Source organism: Sycon ciliatum, chromosome 8, assembly GCF_964019385.1.
Source record: "Sycon ciliatum chromosome 8, ocSycCili1.1, whole genome shotgun sequence".
NCBI classification, from domain to species: Eukaryota; Metazoa; Porifera; class Calcarea; order Leucosolenida; family Sycettidae; genus Sycon; species Sycon ciliatum.
Window position 1 is genome coordinate 11,638,750 of NC_088650.1, and position 20,705 is coordinate 11,659,454.

A 20,705-nucleotide genomic window follows, 5' to 3' on the forward strand; every position below is an offset into this window, starting at 1 on the left:
TGGCGGAGCCGCCGAAGCCTCACCCTGGCGTCAAAGATCCTGTTTTGCAGGTCGATGATCCAGGGTGGGTTGTCATACGCTTCCAACACGTTTTATCCGGCACTAGCAATTGGCAACATGGAGCCCCTGACATGGCTAACGAAGTGCGCTATCCGCGGCTTCTTCGGTCTGCCACCGTGGTCGCGCACGAGCCCAATCTTTCAACAGCTAGCTCCGCCTAAACACCCTGGAGAACTCGTTTAACATCAAGTTCCTCGTCTTTGGCCGTCGTTGTCTGCTCTCCTGAGCTAGCTCCCTCTTCACCAGTTTCTTCCTGAGGGTTACTGGTGACCGCACCCGGGGAGGAGCACATCACCTTCTACAAGTACCACTTTGGCCTGGTCTTGCGGGTCGAGCGACCATGCAGCTCATCGGGGGGGGGGGGGGGGGGGGGGGGCAGTCCTGTGGAACCAGCTCCCGCCTGATCTCCGTTCCGAGCCCAGCCACCAGTTTATGATGCTATTTTGTATATATAGTATACACAACAGAACAACAAGGACAATCAAGGCTTGTTTGCTGCTACTTCAAGTTTCATGCCCACGCAATCATCAGGCAACAGTATATTCCCATTCCGTTTTTGCTTTAGTGTAGCCCTGAGGTTGACTCACTTATTTATGTTCTACCCTTCCTCTCTCCTTTTTCTGCCCCCCCCCCTCCCCCCTCCTCCCCATAGCAGCCAACCTACTCAACAAGACAAGCTCAACTGATGAGGGTAGTGACCAAGCTGACTGTGCATGTGCGTGTGTAGCAGTACTGTTGCAGGGCCAGGGCCTAGGCCTAGCTAGGGAGACGGATTGGTGCATTTTTGGAGGTTTTCCGAGTGGAGGTGAAACAGCAAACAGAGGCTCAAAGTCAGCAGGGAGTCTTGGTCCGCCATGGAAACCAACTTTTAAAGTCCGAAGCGATGCTCCCTTCCACAGTGCCCAGGGTCTCCTTCTCCCTTACCGAGTGGTTTGATCCTGCACACCTTCGCCGTCTCTGCCTTCATGGTGTGGTGAACATCGCCTAGGTCGGTGTTCTGCGGGATGATCCGCTCCACCAATGGCTGCGTGATGGTCCTGGAGCCATAAAACTGGCTGGCGAGATCGCACGGGTTGATTACTCATGCCCCCCCCCCCCCCCTTAGGCGACAAGGCAGAGCGAGGAGAGTGCGGGTGGTCTGGTCCTGTGAGCGCCGGGATAAACTCGCCGTGGATAATCTCCTCCAGCAGCTAGAAATTTTCCGTCGCTTCTGGCATGGTTGCGAGCGAGGGATGTCCACTTGCCCTTCAGCCCTTGCGTGAACACCGTGTACGCTGCTTGCAGTTGCGATTGTTGTTGTGTTGTTGTTGTGTTTATTTTAATTCGCAAACCAAACGGGCAGATCTGCCCAATAAAAAGGTGGCGAATGCAGATAGAAAGCAGTAATTAATGAAATTGGGGAGGGATGTATTAAGGATAGAGGTGGAGAGAAACTAAGCCAGCTGATCATCAAACAGGACGTTTGGTACTCTAGGTACTAAGATTGGGCGTGTCTTGTCTGCGACCGTGCCTTCGCTGCAACAAGCTGCTTGCAGAAAGCAGTAGTGCCCAGTCCCGCACCCAGGCCTGAGGGACGGCAACCGTCTTGCATGATATCGATATTGGTCCCATGGAATACTTCCTCCGCGATTTTGGCAAACTGTGGTTTCACCAGGAGAGTGGACTTGGCGCCATTGATTAAGTAATAGGCTGTCACACTTGTGGCCCTCGTCCTCAAGCGTGTTCCACCACACACGCAGCAGGCGCCGCACCGCATTCGTCCTGCTGCTATGGAATCATCCGCAAACCAGATGTACTGTGCCGCTGAGGTGCTGGCCGCCTTCTGCATGAGTGGGAGGAGCCCAATGGCATACATTGGCATTGCCATCGGGTCTCCCTGGCTGGTGCCCTCCTCAGAAAGGAGACACTCCCCATCGACGAACAGCCGTGCAGGATGCCGGTAGGTGTTGGTGACGGCACCCGCGATGGCCGGACAGAGGTGACGGATGTTGTGCAAGCACACACTGCGGTCCAGCCTGTTGAACGCATTGCTCGCGTCTGCTAGGAGGACTGCTTTGGTCTCTTCCTCGTTCCACAGGTGCCGCATTGCGTGGATTGCTGCTTCCACTCCACATTCTTGGCCGCCACACAGGTGAAGCGACCCGACTGCCTGTTGGATCTGCTCTCCGATGATGGTGAGGATAGCTTTGCCTACTATCCTTCAGAGGACTTCGCATATGCCGCCGATTGGGCGCACCCCGGGCTTCTTATCCAGAGGCACCAAGCGGCATGCCGCTAACTTAAGGCTCGAGGGAGATTGGGGTGAAAATGATTCCGGTGGCGATGCGCTTGGCGCAGGCGGCGATAGCAGGGAGTCGCACGTTATGACTCCCAGCTGCATGTCCTATCGACTAGAGTCAGACCAAATTTGCTAGCAATTCTTCGAGCAAAATATCGAAACTCCTGAAAAAGAAATTGCTAGCAAAACCGAGCAAAATATCGTTGTTTCTCTCTAAATTGGTTTCTGCTCGTAAAAAAAATTCATTGCGCATATACAACTTACTTGTACAGTGCACGTGACTCACTTTTCGTCAATTTTCAAACACGTGACCCACTTTTGGCCATTTTCAAACACTGACAGTGACAGAACATGAGAAAAAGGTTGCATCGAGTTGACCTTCAAAATGTCCGGGGACGTCCCTGATCGAGCAAAACAGAAAAAGGTAGCGGGTTTATGTACTCTTGGTAGCATCTAATCGAATAAAAAAAAAAAAAAAAAAAAAAAAAAAAAAAAATCTAATCGAATTGACCTTCAAAATGTCCCTGACGTCCTGGATCGAGCTGATGCAAAGAAATCATGGACGCGGTCAACGTGACGCCAACCCCGAGTGAGTTATGATGACTCGAAAAGTCAAAACATCCAGAAAACAATGTCGACAAAACCAAAATTACACTGTAGCTATGTACATATTATTATGTAGATGAATGAACGGTGTGAAGTGAAGATCTGTTGTTGTCTTCGAATTCATCGTCCCAGTCCCAAGCTCCGTTGCGTCAGGCATAACCAGTACCGGTATATTCAGAATTTTAGCACCGTTGTTCGGCCATTCGCCAACATCACTTTCTATTCATTTAGCTGTCTACGTGGAATTGTCCCAGGTTTTTAGCTACAGTACCCGTATTGACGTGCACAGTTTCACGCACAACAGTCCTGATCAGCACAAAGACTCGACAGTGCAAGCTAGTGTTCAGTGCTGAACATCTCCCCGTGCAGCGGTATTGACGTACACGTACAGGTGAGGTGAACTGGAAGAAATGTTTTTCTGACACCTAAACAAATCTGGACTGTATGGCCGGCTGTTGAACTGTGCCAAACGTGACCCAAGACCGAAATAAATGGGCTGCGTGTGATTGACACGTTTTCCCGGATTTCAATTGGTGTTGACCAAGTAACTTAGTTCAAACTACATTGTATAGAGGTTTTACGAAATGATGTCACAGGCCCGGCAGAGCCGGTCCGGTTGGTCAGGTCATGGACAGACCAGCTTTTTTGACCACCAACATGTGTTTATTGCTGAGGAGATCATGTGTATACCCTCCATATATCATACACAAGGTATGAAAGGCTGGGGCATGACCGGACCACTCAAAAACTGCTTCTACCGGTCTTGGTGGTGAACTAGGGCATTCACTTATGGGCGCTGAGTATCCCACGTGAGTCCGCAGATTCGCGTATGGGAGTCGAGTACGCAGCGTGTGTCGGCGGTTTTGCTTGAGGTAGTGTATCGCAGCGCCGCAGCTTTACCAGTCCGTACAAATCATCTAAAACCGACGATGTAATCGCGTAACCTGTATAGCTAGTATGCGAATGATGTCATGGTGGCGAGTGAGCAGATTGGATGATGTCATGGGAGTGAGTCAGCGGTCATATGACTCATATCTCGCCTGTGTGTGTGTGTGTGTGTGCACGTGTGTGTGTGTGTGTGTGTGTGTGTGTGTGTGTGTGCGTGTGTGTGTGTGTGTGTGTGTGTGTGTGTGCACGTGTGTGTGTGTGCGTGTGTGTGTGTGTGTGTGTGTGTGTGTTCTTCTGTACAGATCCACAGTAGCCTCTCCAAGCACACTACCAGTAGTCGGCACTGCCCTGTACTCTGCACACGTACACGGTGGTGTGTGTGTGTGTGTGTGTGTGTGTGTGAGAGAGAGAGAGAGAGAGAGAGAGAGAGAGAGAGAGTGAATGGAATCCAGTGTTGCCGGCACAACGACCCTACGGCATCATGTTTGCTACAAAGTTGCGTGCCAATCTCAAGACCGTGAGTAGCTGCGTTCAGCGCGGCTACTGTGCGTGTAGAACATCATCGCCGAGACGAAATGCTCCTAGCATGCTCGCGACCATGCAGGCGTCGACATGGCCCAGTCAAACAGTGAGGTGGTGTTCAGATCGGGGTGGCAGTCGAATCACTACCGTGCAAGATGCCGTTGCTGCTATCGACTCGATGTCCGCCGGCATGATCAAGACGCACACGTTCGAGCCCGGTGATTTGATTTCACGGTGCGCTCTGATCCACTGCCACATGGGCGAGATGCAGAACGTGAAGAAGCTCCGGGTTATCCTGGAGGCGTGCGCTCGCGTCACCGACGAGAACAGTGACGTGACCGAGCTGGTTGTGGCCGTGCTGAATCACCTCGCTAGCTTGCCCGCTGATCTCTGGCAAGAAGGCAAGAACCAGCAGCAGCTGAGGATGGTGCTGCACTGGGCGGCCCGGTGCCGATGCACGACGCCGGAGTTCATGGACTTGCTGCAGCGACAATTGGACGCCGAGCGCATTGATCAATGCAAGCTTGTTGGCCAGTGCGCACGCGCTCTGTTCGTGCTGAACACGCCCGATCCGTGCCTGGCCGAAAGCTTGATGACTCGCTACTTGGCGATACACGCTACGGGTAATCCCATGTTCCGCGATACTGAAGTACTCTCACTGCTTCTCTACTGTACACTGTGTGGTGTAGAGTGCAGTGCCTTGCTGAAGCTGATCAGTGTTGATCAACTGATCCAGAGTAAGTCTATTCTGGAACAAAGCCTATAGACTATACACTGTAGACTACAGTACATTCATCGGAAACTGGCCCGCTGGCTTTTGAGAGTCGGATTTGGGCCGAATTGAGGATCAAAAACCCACTTTAAATCTCAAAAATCTGGGTTTTGGATCTGCTTCTCCATACATTTTGCAACGGCATACCTTTCCTAATTTTGTAAAACCTGGCTGCATTTCTATTTCCCTGTTCTTGGACTTTTCTGGCCTCAAATGTGGCAAGGAGTGATTGCACGGGTCACACAATGCAGGATGTACTGTTATTGTCACGATATCTTCAACTATGTGAGAGAGACACCAAAAAGTTAGGGTGCCAGTTTCCAATGAATGCACTGTAGTGACTGTGCATGTTGATCATTGTGGATTGTCTGCACACATCTACAAGTAGCTGCTGTGAAAGAACATTCAAAGCATTCATCTGTACATCCCCCGATGTTGCAGTTGGGTTTTTAATTTGCGACCCATTCCTATGGTTAATTCTGCGCTAAATACTGCTGGGTCAGGTGTGTTTTGAAAAGACCGGAAGATGTTGTGTTGAATTTACAGTTGCGAACAGCTACCGTTGCGATTTCATGCTCTATGGTCGCTTTTTCTGTGGCTTCATGTTTGAGTATGTTGATGTGGAAAATGGCCAATGATCATCTGTTGTCATCTTTTGTTTGCGTGAATTTGTTTGATGTCCAGTGCCGAGTTTGTGTGTGTGTGTGTGTGTGTGTGTGTGTGTGTGTGTGTGTGTGTGTGTGTGTGTGTGCATGTGTGTGTGTGCATGGTGTGTGTATGCCGGTAAGCCTTGTGTGTGTGTATGCCGGTAAGCCTTGTGTGTGTGTATGCCGGTAAGCCTTGTGTGTGTGTATGCCTGTAAGCGTTGTTTGTGTGCGTACATGTGTGTGTGTGTGTGTGTGTGTGTGTGTGTGCATGTATTTGTATTTTGTATTTATGGATTCTCCACAGGCCTTAGCCTAAATCGAGAGGCATGTGTGTGTGTGTGTATGTGTGTGTGTGTGTGTCTGTGTGTGTGTGTGTGCACGTGCTGGCGGCCTATCTGTGTTCCTCTGCCCCGGCTTCTGTGCAGATTGCGATGTACATCATCTGCAACAGTTACTCATGCACAACACACTCCCAGTTACTGCTGATCAGCGGCAACAGATAATGGACAAGCTCTCAGTTCAGTTCCAGGAAGACGTGAAAAGTCAGCACGCAGGCCAAATGTATGACATGCTGTCATACTTTATTGGCCCAAAGTACACCACTGGCATATCTCTGGTGGATGGTACGAAAGTTCAGGCATTGTGCATCTTCAACCAAGACCATGAACCAGTGGAGACTGCTGCGTATCCAGCTGATGTGTACGATGGTGTAGCAGTAGACATGACTGCAGCTACGCGTCGTGGTTTCAGTGTCGTGGCCTGCCTGAGTGCGAGTGAGATGAATCTGCTACGCTATCCCGGTGACATAGCCAGTGGGCAAGTCGCACTCCTTGCGTCCGCTCTTGTCTGTCGAGGATGCTACTTCATGCCAGTGAGTGGAAATGCATGATGCCAGGGCCGCCACTTGTTCCAATTTTTCGGAAATGCTCTGATTTTTTAAAGGTCCTTCCGAAAAATCGACCGAAAAAAAATCGACCGAAATTCTGCTTTACTATCTTACCGTAAAAGTTCGTAAAAAAAAAAGTAAAGTACCTGCCCGAAACAATACCCCCTTCATCCTTTTGACTCTGTAAACTATACCCCCTTCATCCTTTGGACTCTGTAAGCAATACCCCCTTCATCCTTTTGGACTGTCTGTTGAAGTCAAGTTCAGCCCGATAAACATACTGCCCGAAATAAGTACCGGTATGGTTCGCACATGCAGCACATAGCATGCACATCTACATTGTACCGGTACATGAAAAGCGACTTCTCCGCTACACACAAGTCAGGTCCGAAAGTTAGTTCGTGCCCGAAAGTTAGTACGGGTGTGACCACTAAATTCGAAAGTAAGTACGGACTTATTTACGGACTTTTACGGTACTTCGAATATTCACCAAGAAACCCTGATCTGATGTTTTGGACCCTTGATATCCTTAAAAACCTTTGGTTGCTCACTTACTTGCTATATAACACCCCCCCCCCCCCTGCTGGGGGTTGACCTGTTAAGGTTTCTACCCACAGAGAAGTGGCGGGCCTGTGATGCGTACTAATGCTTACAGCTGCCCTGGGTTCACACTTTTGCAACGTGGCGTAAGGCAAATGTTGTGTTCGTCTGCGGCTCCCAAGTAGTCGTGGCTTTGTCACTTCCTGCTGCTGAAGCCCTCGGCTGGCCTCTTCAAGAGAATGGCGATATTCAGGTCTCTTTCTGAGGAGGACTACAGCAAGAGATTAGGTTCCCGTTCTTTAGACTCGGGGACGTCCGAAGTTACATCAGGCTAATAATTATGGTCAACCAACGTTGTAGGTGCTACTTCGCCCGCCCCCCCCCCCCCTGAATATTTCTGAATTTAGAGCGAACACTCGTCGCATTTAAATGTGTGTATGTGTGCGTGCATGCACGTGTGTGTGTGTGTGTGTGTGTGTGTGTGTGTGTGTATGTGTGTGTGTGTGTTCTAAACTGTTTCTGTCTGTTTCGCTAGATGGCACTCGAAGACGGAGCCAGACCCTCGCAGCGAAGCAGCGACTTTCTTCTTGACTTGATGATCAACTATCCGCATCACATCAATGTGCTCAAAGACCTGTTACCTGCTGAGTAGAGATGGACGGATATGTTGATATCATAGTGAGCGTGATGGTGAGTTTTCAGGGATGGCATAGTTGTGTAGCCAAACTGCCATCCATCAGTGTTACTTTGTGGTGCGCAAAACAGTCCCCTGGTCTGCTGTGCGGAGTTTTATGTGAGTTTGTGCGGAAACCCCTGAGATGGCTGAAAGCGCACGGTGCTGCTGCTCACCGAAGAACTGGGGGTCAGCCTCCTGGCCTAGACCGTTCTTATTTTCATGCATTACAGTCTATGCACCGATGAGTCGCCGCGTATACATTGGTATGCTGGGCTTGGTGAAATCCTAGCCTGGTCGTTCTTCGGCGCTCCGTTCTTCGGCCCCGGACATTGCTGTACTGTACCGCACTTCTAAGAGTTAACCGGAACACCTGCTGCTGGTTTGTAATGCATGTTGGCAGTTGCATTGCAGCAGAGTAGTTCGAAATTAAATATTTTTTCGACATCACTAATTTAAACTCGGATACTGAGCCAGTAATAAATGTAAAAACAGAGAAGAAACACATGAGAACGAGTTATCCAGCAACTATCCACAATAGTGTCATGCATGAGGAATACCGTTAGATATTGGCATCCGGTTTTGTACAATTCGTTTTCGCAAAGCTTCCTCCCTTCCTTTATCTCTGATATTGCTGACCCACCCCAGTTGGGTGGTGTTTTGCTTTGCTGCTTCGAATTGTAGTTAGACCGCATTGTCATGTTATTAACTGGTCTCGTCATCGTCCTGTAACAGTCGGCATTCTTTGTTGCCGTGGGACTTAGCTTGTGCATATTTTCGCTGTGCTCACCTTCCTCTCTTCGGTCCTACGTAACCATGAACCTTCCAAGTTGGAAGGCTGTTGGTTTGCACACTGGAGATGTGTTAGAGCTAGGTCTCATGTCGCTGAATGTCTCAGTCGCCTGTCAGTTTTGTGCCCTATTACAGTCAGACCTCGCTTAAACGCACACATCCGTTTTCCACAAAAATACCCGGATGGGCGAGGGAACCGGATAATCGAAAACACACACTGTGTGTGTGCATAGCATTGCTGTAAATCGGTGACCAACAATTTTCTTCCGGATGGCGAGGGATCCGGATAAATGAGGACCGGATAAGCGAGGTCTGACTGTATCGCACTTTCTGACTGTTTATCACCTTTTTACAGTTGTGGATAGTTGCTGCATAAGTCGTTCTCATGTGTTTCTTCTCTTTTTTTGACATCACTAATAAAAGAATTTTCATCCAGCGCATGCGCCGAGTGAATGGCAACTGAATGGAGCGGTTGTGAGTTGACAAACCCCCTTTTATTTACAATGTAGTTGCGTGATGTCCACCACTTTCTGAATGAGTTCGAAATTAGGGCTAAAGAAAAAGAATGACGCAACAGCCGCTTGCTATGGGGCTGCAGGGCGCCATGTCAGTGGTGCTAAAAAAAATATTCCGCACGACCATCGTGGCAATATTTCTGCACCGAATCAATACCCACTATAAACCGTTCCCAAACTAGACAGGCATAGGCAGGCATAGTGGGATGGTCTAAGACCATGGTTGAGAAACAGAGGGTACCAGGTTCAAGTCCTGCTTGGAAGCGGAAGGATTTTTTCCAGTCGTGCTGCGACCCACAGTTACTGATTGGGAACTCGTGGCCTGGCACGAGGGAAGCGTGGATGCAGCGAATGGGATTTTCGGTTTTTAACCACTTTGTGGTGGGTCTGATCTACTCACCTCCCACCGCTTTAGTAGCTGCATATGCACCTTGACCCATAGAGGGTGATGGCGTCCCTGCGGATGCGGAAAAGTCTCAGCTGTGAAGGACGTTGGCGGATGTACATGCATATCGATGACGATGCTGGCAAGACAATTGAACAATACGGTCAAACCACGATTCAAGGACGCAAAGGACGCACGCAACATTCCTTCACAGCTGAGACTTTCAGCTCGTGCTTTTCTTGGTTGCGCTCACCTTCCCCTCTTATGTTATCATATATTAGAACCTTCCAAGATGGAAGGCTGTTGGAGTGCGTATCCAAGATGTGCTGGAGCTGATAGCCAGTTAGTTGTAGAACGTCAGTATTTAAAAAAAAAAAATTAATTATTTTATTTATTTATGGATTCCCAAAGGCCGAGGCCTAAGTCGAGGGGGTCTCCGTTCATGGCTTACTGGGAATATATCTACAAAATTATAACATATAGATTGAGAAGAGGAAGGCTTATACCAAATGCGTACTGTAGAAATCAGCCAGAACATTTGTTTCTATGTTACAGAAACTCTGGAAGGAATGAAACCAGCATGTTCAAAGCGGGTGTTGGCAAAGATGGTACGGACACGAGACATAAAGCAATGACTATTTTGGGTGGTTCTAATGTCAGTGGGGAGAGATTTCCAGGTGGCAACGGTAACAAAGAGGAAAGTGGCACGCGAGTAGGTGTTCGCCCTGGCAGGCGGGACAAGTTGGAGAGGGCACCGCGCGCTGGTGGAGACTATAGCCCAGCTCCATCAGGACAGTGGTCTGGTGGTGGACCAGGTGATGGAGCTCCCGGAGGCACTGGACGTGTCGCCGCCAAGCCAGACTGGGCCATTGGAGGTGCGCGAACAGAGATGTCTTCGGTTCAGTAGCGGAGGGAAACACACCGTACTGTCTCAAGACGACTCGTGCCAATCTGGCCTGCAGACGCTCAAGGACCGCCGCTTGGGATGCGGACAGATGGAACTGCCACTGTGGCGAGGCGTATTCAATGGTGGGTCGGACATAACCAGTATAAAGCCGGTTTGTAACTTCCGGCGTCAGGCGGCTCGACATGTGGGCAAGTAGTACCACACGTTGGCGAAATTTGGTGGTGATGGTTTCGATGTGGCACTGGAAGTTGAGGTGGCTATCAATTTGCACGCCAAGATGTCGGTGCGTGTCGACCGTGCGCACTTCTTCCTGGTTCATTCGCAAGTGCCCAATATTTGGAGGGTCCGGTCCGTTGGTACGAGGGGAGAATGTCACTTGGAAGGACTTCGTGGGGTTAAAACGTCCACCTGCCGAGTCGTCCCATTTCAGGGCGGCATCCGTGGCAACTTGGAGTGGGTGACTATGATGCTGGGAAGAGGGAGTGGTAGGTGCAGCGACTTCCGTTCCAATGGTCGTGTCATCGGCAAAGAGAAAAACTTGACAGTGGTCCTCATCTGGGATGGTCTGCGGTAGAGAGTTGATGTACAGAAGGAACAGGATAGGGCCGAGATGGGACCCTTGTGGTACGCCAGCGGCTATAGGGCGGATTGTGGATACGGAGGAAGTGACTTTGACCGTGAATTGCCGGTCACCAAGGTAACTGGAGAACCACGAAAGTGCGTTCTGGGTTGCAAACGTGCCCAGATGGTAGAGAAGGACTGGATGCGGCACTTTGTCGAACGCCTTAGCGAAGTCCAGGAACAGGGTGTGGTAGGTGCTGCGCTTGTCCATCGCCTTGGCTATCCTAGATGTCAGCATGACGAGCTGATCCAGTGTTGACCTCCGGCAGACGAAACCGTACTGGTGGGCAGAGATTATGTCATGTCTGGATAGGTACCTCGGCAGGTGCTGCGACGATCGAATCTAGGAGCTTGGCAATGGCCGGAAGGAGGGAGATTGGTCTATAGCTGGTGGGTACTGCCGGTTGTCCATTATTCTTGAATATCGGGATAACAGTGGCGCTTTTCCAGTCTACTGGTAGTTGTCCGAGACGAAGACTGAGGTTGAGAAGCTGACACAAGGACTGCGTGATCACGGGCGCAGTTTCTTTCAGGATTCTATTTGTTATCAGTCCTCCGGTGGATTTCCTTGCCGGAAGTGTTCGGAGCTTTCGGAAGACTTCTTCTTCGGTTATTCTTGGTAGATCAAACTCATGGTCAGGTGTAGAGAACGAGGGCGTCAGGAGAGCTGCAGCTAGGTCGAAGCTAGGGTTTGGCAAGAATTGTCTTGCAAACGTGTCTGCCAGCTTTTCTGCCTTGCTTGCGTCGCATGGGGCTTCCCCACTCTCGTCGGTTAGCATTGGTAAGTTAGCCATCTGGCTCGTAATGTTCGCGAGCTTCTTGGCTTGTGCCCACCACCTGTGACTATTCTTTTCACTCTCGATACGCAAGCAGCATTGGTTGAAGTAGTCTGCTTTGCTGCGCTTGAGGCTGCTCGAGAGGGCGTTGCGAACCACCTTGTACGCAACCCAATCCTGCACGGTGTTGGTTCGCTTGGCTAGGGCAAACATCCGGTTTCGCTGTTTGTGCAGTCGCTTGTGGCTTGCCGTGAACCAGGGCTTCGCAGTCTGCTTTCTTCGTGGTCTGAGCAAACGTGTAGCCAAGTGACGGTGGATGCTCTCGTGAGCGTAACTCTGCCAGGAAAACCAAGCGCTCTCGATTGAGGTACTATTAGCTCCTTCTAAACATTCGTACAGGGGCTGTGCCCAAAGGTTTGCGCGCATGGCTTCGAAGTTTGTACTTGCATAATCCGGAATAGATATGTCTGTCTGGTGCTGCTCTCGAGGTTGGAGGAGTTTGACATTGCAGATGACTGGGCAATGGTCAGATAGTGGTGGGAGAACTTCAGGCTTAGTGACAAGATGGGGAGTGTTTGTGATGATGAGATCGAGAAGGGACGGGGAGGACCGGCCTGTTGGTGAGTAGCGTGTCGGCGTACCACTTACAAGTTGGAGAAGTCCCAGGTCATCGAGAATGGTCGATAGCTGCCAATCTTCCGTGGTATCCGGATCTGATTGCAGCCAACTAGATAATTTACAATTAAAGTCCCCAAGCAAGAGGAGTGGGACATGCGGATGGTCTAGGTGGCGAGTGACAGTGGCGCGAAAGACAGTAAAGAATGTATCTCGTACCGCAACATTGCTATGTGGGGTCTATAGAATGCATGGAAAACACATATAGGGTACTTAGGGTTGTCCCGTTTGTGGTAAATTAAACAGATGTCCTCTAGGGAGGAGGATTCAAGGTGAGGGCAGCGTGAGAAATACGGTGTTAGAGTGGAACGAACGTAGATGGCTACCCCACCACCAGTAGACGAAAGTATTGCATTATTCCTATCGCGCCTATACAGATTGTAACCATTTAATCTGAGCACAGTGTCCAGGAGGGACTGATGAAACCATGTTTCAGAGAGAAAAATTACGTCCAGATTAGAGTTACATAGCAGCTGTTCAATCACTGGCAGTTTGCTTACCGCACTTTGACAATTGAGCTGGCCAACACGGAGACCCGAGAATTCCTATGCCTTGCTTTTTGCTTGCTCTTGCTGGGGAGTGGCGTCCCTGGCCAGCATCCTCTTCGCTTCAGCATCAGAAACGGGCTTCCAGTCCTTCATGATGGTATCTCTTGGAAGACTACATGCAATGCCCATCTTTCTCAGGTCTTTGTACAATGGTAGTACTGCTCTTCGTGCTGCGCGTTGCTTGGCGGTGAGATCGTGGTTGACATAGACGTTAGCGTCGCCAATCTTTAGGCTACACCTTTGTTTCATTAGCATGGTCTTTGTAGGAGCTGTTGTACGCACTCGAATAAGCCGTGGCTTGCCTCCTGTTACTGGTTGACCCAGTCTCTGTGCCTGCATATCCGCTGCAGCAGCTCCTGGCACAAGGGACTGCAATGTCTTGGCAATATTCTCATCAGGTAGCTCAGCCATTCCGGAGATGATGACGTTGTTGTTGATCTCATGTTGCAGCCGCTGGTCTTCAATCCGCATGCGTTCTGCCTCGGTAGTGAGCACCGGCTCAGGAATCACCTGTGGGGTGGAGGCAGGAGGTCTGTCTGCTACGGTATCGCTTGTTGCATGCGTGCTACAGAGTCCGCGGGTTTCCAAGGCGTCCAGACGCTGCTTGTGGTCGTACACATCAGTCTGCACAGTCGAGAGGTACGACTTGCTCTCTTCCTGCAGCTCGGTCAGTTTGGCAACCCGCTTGACATTGTCCGCCAGGCGGGCAGACAGCGAGGTACGGCTGCTCGAGTTCATCGTGCGTAGCTCTTCAAATTTATCTACAAGGCTGTTCATACGGTGCTTCGAATCCGTGTAGCTGGTGGCATGATCAGACATGGATGACTCGAGGTGGTCACACTTTGATGACAGGAAGTCCATGCTTGTTTCCATGTCCCATACCGTACTAAGCGTAGACTGATGGGATGCCTCCACTGCAGCAGTTCGACTTTCAAAGCTCTCAAGGCGTGCCTCAAGATTGATTTTTAGTGCTGAAACTTCGGCATGAATACTCTCAAGTCTCAACAGAATCTACTTCAGTAGTACAGCACCAATCTTCTCCTCCATGAATGCACTCATGCTCACACGTAACTGCTCAACTATGTAGTCTACATGTACACGTACTATGCTTCCTTCGGGCGCTGTGGGTTGGGAGGGGTAGACTCGATTCGTCACGGGTTTGAAGGCGGACCTTGACTCCGATTTTTCACTATCAGTAGTGTTTCCTTCGCCTCGTACATCCTCACTCGTGGTTCTCACGTCAGAAAGCGTCCCAGATCGAACGTGGAGCGTGGAGACCCCGGTTTCGAGATTGTGGGGCAGGGTACCGCACCATCCTGAATCTCACCAGGAGACGCTTCCATGCTGCGGTCAGCGTGCCTCCTCTTCCGAGTGGAGTTTTCCGTGGTAGTATACAAGGCTCCAAATGCGCGTGCAAATCCCTCCAGTACCGTCGTCAGTGTTGTGCAATGTTATCGCATGAGCTCAGGATTGTTTAGTACCTACTAGTGGTGTTAGTGGACATTATAGAATAGGGAGGTTTTGCTCTACGTAATTACGTATGAAAATCTGTATGTCGTACACGCCGGGGAGCGAGGGCTTTTCATACGAAAATCTCTCTACGGATTTCCGTAGGAAAGCTGTTTCCTACGTTGGGGCCTCCGTATGACTTTTTGAAATATTTTTCGCATTTTCCGGATTTAATCATGGCAAAGTTCAAGCCGCGCGAAACACAAGGTACACACACCGTACACCACGTGCAAAATACGATGGAAAACGCGGTTTCGGTTCGTGGTGCATGCGGTGGCCGCATGCAGCCAACGCGTCTCCAAAGCAACAGCGCATGTTTAGCAGTCGTGGAGAAATCACGTAGAGCAAAACCCAACAGCACTTTTCATACGTAATTCCGTAGAGCGAAACCTCCCTATTATAGCGTAACTTGTAGTTCCTTGGTCCTTTTTCTTTCTATAAGTATATTTGTTGACTTACAGTATTTGGCCTTCGTTTGGCGGGAGATTATCCCGCGGTTGATATAGTAATGCTAAGACGCCGCTTTGATCATATTTGTGAGCTTTCTTGTTTGTACTGTTGTGTGTTCTCTCAGATATCTCCAACCCACGAGATAGTGTCCGGGAGTGTCCTGGCACCGAGTGACATCATTCAAGAATATTGCGTATGTGATCTGGACAGGTGCTGGCATACGTCCGAAAGCATACAAGCAGACTGCACTATTTAAAATGTGTGACTTTTTTTCAAATTACTTGTATTATAACCACTTGAGATCTGTGTGCACTTTCCCCTGCATTCCCTGACCGTACTGAGCTGAACGTGAGGCATCTGGTGCCGAGTGATTAGAACGCCTTTCTGTATGTGTGGACACAGGTTGCGGGGCTGTTAATTAACCTTTTGAGCCCGGGCCCATTGAAAACCTCTGCCACGCAGTAAAAATTGTTAATTCACTCTATGTGAGCAAACTTGATTTCAAACAACTCTTTCATGTATCCTGAGCACAGAACTGTTTTTGTTTTGGAAATACAAAAAAGATTACAACAGTTATGACCGTTTTCATAAAGGTAATTTTACGCGAAATTGGTATTTTGAAATGTATGCACGCGCATGTAACTCCAGTTTAAACGTACGGAGCGACTCGCATTTTTTTTGTTACTGTACTTGTACATCCTAGGAGTCCTCTGTGCAGCGGTACAGTTGGACGCCACGCCACGGAAGAAACGCGGTATCGATGTAGTTCCGCACTGACTCGTGACGTTCTAGAACGTCACACGTATCACAGTGGCAGTGGTCATGACGTGTCAACTTTACAGGCACATTAGTCATTGACTCAGCGAGGTCTGACTATATTGCGTGCTCCTGCACTCATACAGTGCATGTGCATGGCTGAGTACCAATAGCACTTTCTGTGGTATTATCCGACCCAACTCACAACTTGACAAGTAACCCAGTAGTATGTCCTCAGGCGGGTCTAAGTCCCCCGACCGGGTCACTGGCTCGGCTGACCTGGCCTCGGCCCCTTACTGTATCACTATCAAGGCTAGGGGTACCGGGTCGACCCCATCTGGGAATAGAAAAATAGTATTTTTTCTCAAGTACCGGGTACATGTATCATTACTGCTCGGACAGAGTCGGACTCCTTCGTTCGTACTACAAATTACAATGTATACCTGTGTCAAGAGTCACCGAGGTCTACATAACCCCAAATAAATGGGGGTTATAATTAAAGGGGAAGTTAAGGCAAAAATTAAAATTTCACCAGTTGTAGTCTTCGGGGTGCTGAGTCGAATGGTCGTGGTCCGAGGAAGCTGAGACGCTCCCTTCCTACTTGAATCCCAATCGAACTCGCGCACTTCCACCGAAACTGGGTGACTGCGCCCTACTAGATGGGGATTTGTATGCAAAATGTCACTAAAAGCGCCGTTTCGTTCTTATAAAAGCACGGATGACCGCGATTGGCCCATATGTTGTAGTCTTTTGGACGCTGAGTCGACTGGTTTTGGTCCGAAAAGGCTGCGATGCAGCGTTCCTCCTTTATTCCCAATCGAACATGGTTGAAGAAGCGGTCACGTGCTCCTGCGTACACCAGTCACCTGGTCACCGTGCCTGCAGGGTACAACTTACTAGCCTGTTTGACCTTTTTTGGGTGCAATCCTGTCACTCGAGTTGAACTCGAGTTGAACCTTGGTGTGAAAGTTCTCGCCTGCTGGCGTGGTGATCAGGTGATTTGGGCACCCAGGAGCACGTGACCGCTTGTTCAACCATGTTCGATTGGGAATAAAGGAGGAACGCTGCATCGCAGCCTTTTCGGACCAAAACCAGTCGACTCAGCGTCCAAAAGACTACAACATATGGGCCAATCGCGGTCATCCGTGCTTTTATAAGAACGAAATGGCGCTTTTAGTGACATTTTGCATACAAATCCCCATCTAGTAGGGCGCAGTCACCCAGTTTCGGTGGAAGTGCGCGAGTTCGATTGGGATTCAAGTAGGAAGGGAGCGTCTCAGCTTCCTCGGACCACGACCATTCGACTCAGCACCCCGAAGACTACAACTGGTGAAATTTTAATTTTTGCCTTAACTTCCCCTTTAAGGGGGTTCGGGACAGTTAGGCCCAAAAATTTAATTTCAACATCAGCCCAATCTGACATCAGGTTTGAATAGGTACAGCCTTATATTTTCGCTTAGTAACATCAGTTTTTCAATTGCCTGAATAGGTCTTGCCAAAAACACAATTTTCCTTGATGACACAAAATGACACAAAATCCCAAAATTGATGAGAAATCGTCCATAACATCAGTTAGGACAGAAAATATGACATAAAATTTTACAGACTGTTCGAGGTATTGACTTAGATGATATCAACACCGAAAAATGTACACTTTGGTTGACGATGGGATCCAGGTCGTCATTTCCTGGTGAAGAACAAAAAGACGCAAAAAATGAAACTTTGAATATTTTTTGCAGCTTATTTTTGAGTTTGCCCCATATGTGGATACTTCAAACACGTTCTATAAGTGGGTTGGAACAGGTTTACCGTGGCGAAAATAGGGGTCACCGTTCATATTCTGGAGAAAAATCCAAAAAACTGTCAAAATTTGCCTAAAATTGGTAAATTCATGTATCTATATTGCTTGTACTTCTCTGCTGCTGCTTTGGTCATAACTTATTGGATTTTTGGCTGTTAGGTGTTGCATAAACTCACTAGAGCCCTCGGCGTTCAGAACAATACAAGGATGGAATAGCTGAACTAGTAAATTTGCCGGAAAACCCTGGGTGCACGCATTATCGATAGGTACTTTTCTCCATGATTACTCTCCTGTTGGCACTTGGTTGTGATACATGTACATGTAGCTATGATAGCGCTTAGCACTGCCCCATATCAAACTACAATGAAAGCTGACATGTTGGAACGAATCAGACAACATTGAGTCCTCTTGTTCTTCAACTATGCGAGCTAGAATGTGATCCCACACTGGCAAAAATGATGGTATTTTACGGTGCGCACAAACAAGTGAAGCACTGTGCCACAGGGCGTTCTTTACAGTTGGGTTGCTGCTGGTTCTTCGCTAGGTGTTCAGCCACCACTAATATAATCTTCCTTGAGACTGTCACCCGCTTCTTACCTCCGACTTGCTCCTTCATCAGTCTGGAAATGGCTGGCTCACCACTTCGTTTGTAGGACAATACAAAGTGCTTCATCACCAACCCACTGGCAGCTGCCCGCACTGCAACTGATTTAGAGAAGCACGTTGCTTGGACCAACGGTTGAAGGGTGGCCAGCCGCTTTTGCTGTTCTGCAAACTTCATCGCCGAACATGCTGATGCAAAAGTGACAGAGTGCTACAGGATACTGGCATCAGGGCGAGCTTCGACAATTTCAGCTAGGGCCGCAACATCCGCAACAGCATCATGAGCAGCGAACTCATTCCCAACGATGAACTATAAATCAATCTGAGGCTGTAGCTTGGGAGCTCCGGTATCGCCGTTTAGGGATCAGAGTGTTCACCAATCACAAAAATGCACACCATCGACACACACATCCGTGCACACATACACACACACACACACACACACACACACACGCACACACACATGCATGCTCTCACACGCAATAGAACACACGCGCGCGTACACACACACATACATTCACGCACGTGTGCGTACCCACCCACATGCATGTGCACACTCATGTGCATGAGTGGAGATGCCCGCATACACATGTAACACCAACATGCCCTGGGAGCGGTCATGCACGTGTGTATAGTTTGTGTGCGAGGGCAAGTCCACATGAGCGCATATGCATGTGCATGTTCATACATGCGTATGGTGCACACATGCACAAACATGCAGGTCTATGCAAACACACAGACGCTCGCGGCCGCCGCGCATACGGTGTGCTCATACATTTCCATAGCCATAGGGTGGCAATGACTCCCAAATATCATGAGTAAATCTTATGAGATTGAAAAACGCACTTACCCAAAGCAGCTTTGGTGTTGCTTGTGGAAGCACGGGGGCCAGGGTGTTGAGCAGTTACAGGGCTATCTGTATCTATAAAATTCTCCATCCCACACTGCTGACACGGAATGACAAGTACGCTGCCCAGGTCGTACCTCTTCTCTTCAACGCGATCAATGAGCGCCAGAGGTTTGCCACATCCAGGATTCTGGCACGCAGACAATCCCACAGCCAGATACCTGAGATGAACGATTCGTCGACCGTGAAGAGGGGCACTGAACGACCTCTTCGCGGGAGTCGAATCCAGTGGCGTTAGTGATGGAGATCGCCCTTTCCGTTTTTCAGGAACTCGATCGATCGTTTGAGTTTGCGAAGCGTCCCCCTCCTCGGCTTCTTGCATCGTCCAGTACGCAGAATGAGAGGCCGCGTCGTGGGTGACGGATTACTCTCCCGCGTCTTCATCTCCACGACACGTCGGCAGGAGAACCGAGCTATCCAAAAACCGCCAATGTCAAAACAAATCCGCAAGTCCACTAGTGGCTGAGCTTCTTCCTCAAATCTTGTCTCGACTCGAGCACGCGCTGCGAAGTCATGGTCAAACTATTTTCTGTGCATGATCGCGTCCCATTTTTCCACTCCGAAAGGCATTATTTTTCAGAAAAAAATTCGGAAATCCAACATGGCGCTAACCGTCGCGAACCTCCTTAAAGGGGCACTCCGGCTTCATTTTCGACGCCGAGTTTTCGATGCCAAGACGAAGGTAGGTGAAAGAGAAGACCCCTCGAACAAGAACGAGTCTCCAGAAGCGATCGAGTCGAGCAGAAAGACGACTTTTGAATTTCGCCGAGCGAGCGCTGATGACGTAATGAGGGATTAGCTTGCCAGTGGAAATGCATCTGCGCACATACATTTCACATACTCTTTGGCCAATTTTCAATCGAAGAGGAGGTTGTTTTCTATGTTCTCTCAACGTCGTGAGCGATCCCGTCTTCTATACCCTTCCAGGTACCCTGAAGGTCCTCCAGAGGAGAATTTATCTCCAGCGAAGCGTTGTTGATCCGCTAAATTCGTCTCGAGACATATTCACCCAGTGCAGTGCTGATAAATGTAGAATGTTGAATCTGTGATAATTGTCGACGATGGAGAGAGAGGTTGATAGCCGCTGTCGCAGGGAAAGTGAAGCTGCTGGAAGTAACAACGGGGAGCTTGTTAGCATCACATGTGCATCCAGACTTCAAAGCAGCTTGACGGAATCGGGGAGTACTGACTATTTGTCTCGCCCTCAGTTTAGTGAATTTTATGACCAGAAAATTATTCGATCAGGATCCCTTCTACAAGATGTGTAGTACAGGTGATTTCTGAACTTGACGATATGGAGACCGACCAGTAGACCTACCAACAACGTGTACCTGCAGGAAATTCACCCAAGGCTATTGCTATCCTCTTCAGTGGCTGTTGTTTTGTAGTAAAAATATGTTCACTTCTCTCAACATACTCCTGCATGTCAGCAAGAAGGTGCGCTATGGAATTCAACGCCACAATCTTCGCCCAGCTGTGGATGAAGCATGGTCAAGTCATGGCAGTACATATACTTGAAACAGATGAGAAATTCAAGTTCATTTGTGATGGGAAGCTAGACAGCCCCAGTGACCGAGTCAAGCATTGT

The 20,705-nt window shown here is 49.2% G+C and overlaps 1 protein-coding gene across 1 annotated transcript; it reads left to right on the forward strand.

Annotated features, from left to right (window-relative positions):
- The first annotated feature begins 2,997 nt into the window (after positions 1 to 2,997).
- LOC135823422 (uncharacterized) lies at positions 2,998 to 15,421 on the forward strand. The gene is made up of 5 exons (XM_065336271.1): positions 2,998 to 3,335; positions 4,135 to 5,091; positions 6,199 to 6,644; positions 7,735 to 7,889; positions 15,175 to 15,421. The coding sequence occupies exons 2-4, from the start codon at positions 4,314 to 4,316 to the stop codon at positions 7,849 to 7,851; spliced, it is 1,341 nt and encodes a 446-aa protein (XP_065192343.1). The 5' UTR covers positions 2,998 to 3,335; positions 4,135 to 4,313; the 3' UTR covers positions 7,852 to 7,889; positions 15,175 to 15,421.
- Positions 15,422 to 20,705: the final 5,284 nt, after the last annotated feature.

Coding starts and splice junctions, on each gene's coding strand:
- LOC135823422 (XM_065336271.1), top strand. CDS start 4,314: ATGTTTGCTACAAAGTTGCGTGCCAATCTCAAGACCGTGAGTAGCTGC. Junction 5,092..6,198: donor TGTTGATCAACTGATCCAGA/GTAAGTCTATTC, acceptor GCTTCTGTGCAG/ATTGCGATGTACATCATCTG. Junction 6,645..7,734: donor GAGGATGCTACTTCATGCCA/GTGAGTGGAAAT, acceptor CTGTTTCGCTAG/ATGGCACTCGAAGACGGAGC.